The sequence below is a fragment of the Crassostrea angulata genome, chromosome 6 (genome assembly GCF_025612915.1).
Source record: "Crassostrea angulata isolate pt1a10 chromosome 6, ASM2561291v2, whole genome shotgun sequence".
In the NCBI taxonomy this organism is placed as follows: domain Eukaryota; kingdom Metazoa; phylum Mollusca; class Bivalvia; order Ostreida; family Ostreidae; genus Magallana; species Magallana angulata.
The window spans coordinates 25991192-25998310 of NC_069116.1; the positions used below are offsets into that span (position 1 = coordinate 25991192).

General features: G+C 30.4%; 1 protein-coding gene across 1 annotated transcript; it reads right to left on the bottom strand.

Annotated features, from left to right (window-relative positions):
- Positions 1–229: 229 nt before the first annotated feature.
- Positions 230–6538, bottom strand: LOC128188554 (nuclear speckle splicing regulatory protein 1-like). The gene is made up of 7 exons (XM_052859668.1): positions 6459–6538; positions 6227–6302; positions 5273–5341; positions 3224–3352; positions 2168–2375; positions 1401–1518; positions 230–941 (listed from the first exon to the last, which is right to left on the bottom strand). The coding sequence occupies exons 1-7, from the start codon at positions 6476–6478 to the stop codon at positions 320–322; spliced, it is 1242 nt and encodes a 413-aa protein (XP_052715628.1). The 5' UTR covers positions 6479–6538; the 3' UTR covers positions 230–319.
- Positions 6539–7119: the final 581 nt, after the last annotated feature.

Consider the following 7119-nt stretch of genomic DNA (forward strand, 5'->3'; position numbering starts at 1 on the left):
GAAAGTGATCATAATTTCTTCCCATGGCCTTTTTCCTGTAACCTTAATTATTCGAGTTTGCTTGGTTTCAAAAAAGCTATTATCGATTTTTTTTTACCAAACTCTAATCAAACTAAATATCATAAAAGATATGTATTGGTGAGTGATGTTCCTTTCTGGATTTGTCTTCATAACCAATCTTCCATTTAAAATTCACATTGCTGTACCCCTTTCTTCATTTTGCCTTCAGTAAAATGAACATTTTATTCTCTAAATACATACCATATTATAGATATTAATAATGAAAACAACATTTATGACCCAATACTTCTTCAGTTTTTTACTCCTGTTGGTTCATTAACTTTGCTTTTTCTTTGGCAAGCTTTCTCTCTAAATACCTCCTCCTTGCTTCATTTGCGACAGAATCTGTAGTTTTCTTGGCAACCACTCCTGATTTTTTATTGTCTTTGCTTTCCTCACTCACATCTGACACTTTGGCTTTTTTCTCTGACTCTTTGACTGAATCTCTCTCAGCAGAACGTTTTCTGTCTGGATTCCGCTGTTTTTCAGAGTGTTCTGAGTCCTCTGACCTTTTCTCAGACTTTTTCTTACTGTCTCTGTCTGAGCTCTCACTGTCAGAATCACCCCTTCTGTCTTTCCTTGAGTCCCTTTCACGGTAACTTGTCCTTTGTCTATCTCTGTCTGACTTGGGAGAATCCTTTCTCCTTTGTCTGTGTGAAGAGGGGGAATGTGTGTTTTTTCTCTGTCTTTCTGATGATTCTGGTGATCCTCTTCCTCTCCTGTTTTTGTCCTCAGAATCAGAAGAAGAATTCTTCCTCCGTCTTCCTCTGTCATGGGAGGAAGATCTTCCTCCTCTGTTTCTTGAATCCTGTGGGGATTTGTCTTTGGATGATCTTCCTCCCTCCGTAGATTCTGATTGTTTGGGACTGTCAGGTTCTTCCCTTCAAAATCATAAAATTAAATTCATTTATTTATGTATTATTTTTTTGCATAAAGACAGGACAATTTCTGATATTGTGTTTAGTTACATGAATTAAGAATTTTTGGTACAATGTAACAATTACAAGTTTAACATTTTGCAAAAAAAAAAATCTTCATTGTGTATTGTATTCTGACAATCGTTTCAACACAATTTTCCATCATCAAATAAATATCAATCAACTTGTAAATGATAAATTATAAAAAATTTGGATGTTAATTCATGCCAGTTGACATGTTTTCGACCCAAGCCATTGTAAGGTAAAAAATATTATACAAGTAAAAAATATTATACAAGTGTTAAGTTCTTATTTAGCTAATGAAAAAGGATTTTGCAAACAGAAAATGAAGTGTTGTTTCATTAATTGTTTTTTTTTATAGTACTTTATACACTTTTGATATTATTTACCTTCAATACTTACTTTACTTTTACTTTTGTTGTTTCTCTGTGCTCTTCTTTTACAGGTTCTGCTGACTGTTCATTTAGCATGTACCGGTAAAAGCCACTCAAATCTCTTTGCTTTTTCACATCTAACATCTCTATAGAATAAAATGATTAGATGCATGTTTATGACTTTGTTAATTAAATTTGCCTCAAAAATTTGAGAAAATCTGACTGAAATTTATAAAAAGCTGCAAATATGTACATCTTCTGTCCATAAGATAATTTTTCAGTAAATTTGGAAATGTAGTCTAAGAACAAGATTTCAACAGCTTGTTCCTCATAAAATTCAAACTTTAAGGACACATAAGATGTTTCTCAATTTAAGATACGTTTCCACGATTTTTTTTTTTTTTTTTTGGTTATTTATTTGCATCTAAACCTGTTTATACGAAAATGACTCAGGGTAGATTAGCAGGACATTTCTAAAGTTAGAATATTTTGAATTTTCCTTACAATAGCAAGCAAATTGCAACTGAATGCATATAAATAAAGCCATAGTACCGGTATATATTTTCCATTGAAACATATATATAAAATAGGAAAGTTTGATATAAAATGAAATATAATTACGGTATTACATAACGTTTATTTTCACAGTGTAGACATAGAAAAAAAAATTGGAAAATAATGGGATAATGAAAAAAATCGAAAATTATTCAAAACAGCTGAATCTTGAAATTAATTTTAAAAGTACAAGCAGGAATCTGCAGTGTATAAGTACAATATTTTGACAATGTGTAGTACCTTCCATGGCTGCCTCCCTTCTCTCCTTCTCCTCTTGTTCCTGCATCTCCTGCATCTTTTTCTTGTATGCTCCGGTCACGAACACCTCCTTGTCTTCAAACTCATTGCCCTCCTTCTCTCGTTCTTTCTGGATCTTTTTCTCTGCTCGTCTCTCATCCTCCTTCTTTCGTATTTCTGCTGCCTTCAGTAAGCCTGCTATATACTTGGGCTTAAAATAAAATAATAAAACAGAGAAGTTCATAAAAGAAAAGTTTTTCACAAACTTAATGAAAAATACCACAGCATTATGTTATCCTAAGAAAATAAATTTTGAGGACTTATAAAATGCATGTCAATTCTCACTTACATTATTTTTAAAGGAACTTTAATGATTTTTAGTGTTGAATATTTGACAAGTTTTGAAGATGAATCAGATGTACATGTACTTTTACAAGATTTTGAACAATACAACTATCTTGGTCAAAGACAAAAATGCTACAAATTTAAAATGAAATAACTGCATACATTGTTATCATCAATTTTTTATGTTTTTAAATCGAACCTTGAAATTTTTTCCAAAAACTGTTGAACAGAGGTGAAATAGTATCATTTCTTTTTCTATACAAATTACTATTATCTGTCTGAATAAATATAAATCATTATAACATTAACTTGATCCACAGAGCTGGATCATGTCTACTGGTAGTTGCCTGGCATGTATCATCATTTCAAACTCGATGCTTCGCTTCTCCTTTAATCTACATTTACTGATACAACAAAGCTTTTTAAAAATGAACTCTATCAAAATGCGCTAAAATATAGAATCATATAAAAAGTACTATGCCATTACTTTCAAAAGGTAAATATGGAATCAGAAACCAGTGGTGATCAAGAAAATTGGATCGCACTCTGTAAAATTGACAGTATCAAGAAATGAAAAATTGATGGGTATATCAATAACAAACTAAAATACTACATGACTATATTTTTTCTAGCATTTGACATGTAAACAACATATAATAATATGCTTTTTTCTACATTCAAATGTAACGAAAAATTGGGAAACTCAACACACACCTTCTTATCCTTCTTCTGCTGGAGAGCTGCGTCCTTTTCCTCTTTTTTTGCTTTAAGGTCATCATAGATATTGTCATACTCGTATACAGTTGGGTCCGCCTCTAATGCTTTGTCTATTTCAATTTGAGTCTAAATACAAATTCATCATTAATTAATTGTTTATTAATTAGTAATATTTCTTGCATTTTGCATATAACTTAAAATTTTTTACTTCCTAATTTCTATTGTAATTGTAATTAACAACAGGTATCTAAAACAATGTTTACTAACTATATTTTTATTTTGCTCTGAAGTTGAGTACTGGTACTTGTATATTGAATTAAAATTCTAGTTTTTTAAAACGACATTGTGTAACTGAGGATGAAATAATAATGTCAAAAAAAGTACCACATAAATTTAATTTTTAAGTTAAGGTGGTATGGAACACCTCCATATTGTGACATACGGTTTATCGAAATAAACAATAAAAACAAGTGTAATGTTATAGATACTTTTTTACAAATTGTCATCGCCTAACAGTATAGTGCAATGGGTTACAGTTCACTACGAACCTATAGGTCACAAGTTCTAATCCCGTTTGGGATTTAAACATTTTTACCTTTCCAAAAATATTCAAAACCCTTTTTTTTGGTCAAATATTCTAAAGTTTTAAAATTCTAAACCGGTAAAAGTATTTAGATTATTACGTACTTTTATCTACATTAATAGAGAGGTTTAGCAAACCAACGTGTACGCGTACGTGTACGTGTAGAATGGAAAATATGTGCATTACGTCATCAGTTTGTGTAATGACGAATTTCTACACGTATGTACCCGAATGAACATACGTGTAAATTGCAAAGTACCCGTAAGGTCGAACTTGTAGCCTCTGTTCCCCTGTTGTCTATTAATTTTAATAACTATGTTAACTTTTCTTAAGCCTGGACATTTAATGCGAATGCTGATATCTACCAACATAAATTTTCATTAGCATTTAATATGTTATTGGAGTTTTATTTCACGCATCTCTTCCTCAAAACATGCAATGGCTCCGTTATCTTATTAATTTGCGATAAATAAAAATGTGCATATATAATAAATGATGTTTAATAAAATCAACACATGCACAATTCCTACTTTTCGTTTATAACCAACATTTTCAGCTTAGTAGGAGAGGATATCCATAATTACATTAAAACATTTACACGTACAAGTACATGTTACAACTGCCAAACAAGAAAAGTAATTGAGCTGGTACGCGTAGTTCTAACTTGTAACCTACACGTACAAGTACACGTACACGTTGGTCTGCTAAACCTCTCTAATATCAACAGATGTATCATACCACCTTAATATCATGGGATACCATTATGTTATTCAATTTACTAAAAATGGATAATACTTCATTTCTGTTTTTATATTTTTGGGGGCATTTGTGTAAGCTTTTGTGCCATTTTGCCTCCTTAATTCATCACATAACAAACATGTCATCATTCAGTATGGTAGTACACAATAACATTACTAAAGTTCAGTTTACATTACATTTAGTTTTAATTACAACTTAATTAGTAATGAAATTGTGCCTGTGTTTTATTCTAAATGAAGTTAATTTACAGAATTGTGGTTTCTCAAAAAATAATTCATTAATGAAAATATTCTCTGTCCAAGTCCCTTTAAAACCTACTAATCTATAATATCTTGTAAAAAGAAAAATAACTCCAGCAGTATTTTTTAACAAAAGAAGTGACCATATATCAAAAAGAAAACTTTTATATATCATTCTTCCAGGGCATTTTTGTTTATATCCTTTCTTCAGATTAAAGCTAATTTGTATTGTGGTTTGAAGTTTCTAATTTGTAATCTACTTTTAAAACTAGACAAGTTTCAGTGTTCATGTATTTTCCTTTTCATGCAAGTGTCCTGTGGTTTTGTGTACCAAAGAAAGTGTTGACCACACAATACAAGCAGTTCTCTTTACTAATACTATCAGATTCACTCTGTGGACAATTTTCGAACCTATATAATATATGTACATTGTAAGACAATAAGTATATGGAGAGCATTACTTACTTGTCTTTTAATTTTTGCCTGCAATGATGACTTCTGTAAACTTGCATTGATTTCCTGTTTTGGTGTTTCCTTAAAAAAATACATTTCATGATTGTTTTCATTGAAAAGTCTTGGCAAACATCAATACTTTATCACTTGAGCATACACTCCAATATTTTAGTTTTTATATGTTCAGTGTGCAGTCTTAGAGGAAGAAATTCGCTCATAGGCTGATCATGTGACTTTTAAGCTAGCTCTCTAAACTCTAAACATGCATTTTGTGAAATAAATTGAATATTGTGACTTGCCTGTAGCTAAAAACCAAATCATGATTTGCGATTATAAAATCATTAACAAATTAAACAAGTTTATACAGGAGAATGTCACATTTTCATTTTTAAAATATGCTACAGATCAGTAAACAGATGATCTGCTAATGTCTGGTTTGTTGCAAAGATAATGTTACAGCTAGAGGTTTTTCCCCCAAACTGTGTCTTCACTGTCTTTTGCTGTATACAGTCATTTCATGCATATCATTTACAATTTTATGTTAAGCTATGGTACGCAATTTTAATAATATGTCATGAAATTTTAATGCATGTGATTTATGCTATGCCAAACATTTTTAAGTAAAATGATAAGAAGCCAGAGTTAACCACTAATCTGCAATGTGAGCAGTTACTCTGTAATATAAAATCATTTAACACCCCAAGTTGAAATTATATCGTATGCTATATGCTATGGTATGATATGAGAAATGCGAATCTATAAGATTGTATACTACTGTATAAGATTTTAATGCTGTGCTATGAGACTTTAATGCTATGCTATGTTGTATGTTGAAAATATATGCTTGAAGTGACTGTTACAGTGTACATGTATACAGTGGTATACAGCTTATGCCATTTTGTATACAGGAGTAATTCTCATCATCTTCATCCATAAAATTTACTATTTTACTACAATTTTACTAACCTCATCACTGTCGTCTCCAAATACATTTGATGCTTTAAATGATGATTGTTTCTTCTTTGGAATCAAAAGTCCATATCTGAAATAATATTTGTTAAATTCCATTGACAGTTTTATGTTTTGCATATTGATGTTTCATGAGACGGATACAGATTTCAATTAAACTAAAGTTTGTAAAGAAATTGTAAATGCTATCTATGGAACCACAAACATCGTTTACAAAATGATTCCTTACTGTTTGTTAGCTGGATTCATGTCGTTGTGTATTCAACAGAGAAAACGCGGGATATAGTATGAAAGTTTTAAATGAAGGTCGATCCCGATAAAAATAAAATTTATCCTCATAAAAAATAAAATTATTAGAATTCAAACGTTTTGTTTTTATCTATTGATACAGTCTATATTTATATGTCATTGTATTTTGTATGACATTTAATTGAATAAAACAGTAATTAGCCTAACTCTAATGTTTTGGATTGGGTTTTTTGTTTGATTTTTTGTTTTTTTGTTTTGTTTTGTTTTGTTGTTTTTTTTTTGGGGGGGGGGCGGGTTATTTTATCCACATTTGAGGTCTTGCACAAAAAATCATAAGCATAGTGGCAATCCCATCCCACAACCGGACTTTTTATTCATTTATGGAAACCAATCTTACTTTTATTTTTTAACTTTTAGGACCTAACTGATGGTTCAAATGTATACAGTATATAATGTTAATCTTCATTTTTTGAAAATGTTTCAATGAAAAAACAAATAACAAAATAATATGATGAAAAATTTTAATCACATGAAATAGTCACATACTTTACAATATTGTAAGCAGTTTACTCAACTATCACTTCATGACACTTGCTGATGCATATATATCATTATCTAATATAAGTATATATAAAGAAAAC

Coding starts and splice junctions, on each gene's coding strand:
- LOC128188554 (XM_052859668.1), bottom strand. CDS start 6,478: ATGAATCCAGCTAACAAACA. Junction 3,353..5,272: donor AGGCAAAAATTAAAAGACAA/GTAAGTAATGCT, acceptor ATTTGTATTTAG/ACTCAAATTGAAATAGACAA. Junction 2,376..3,223: donor AGCAGAAGAAGGATAAGAAG/GTGTGTGTTGAG, acceptor TTTTATTTTAAG/CCCAAGTATATAGCAGGCTT.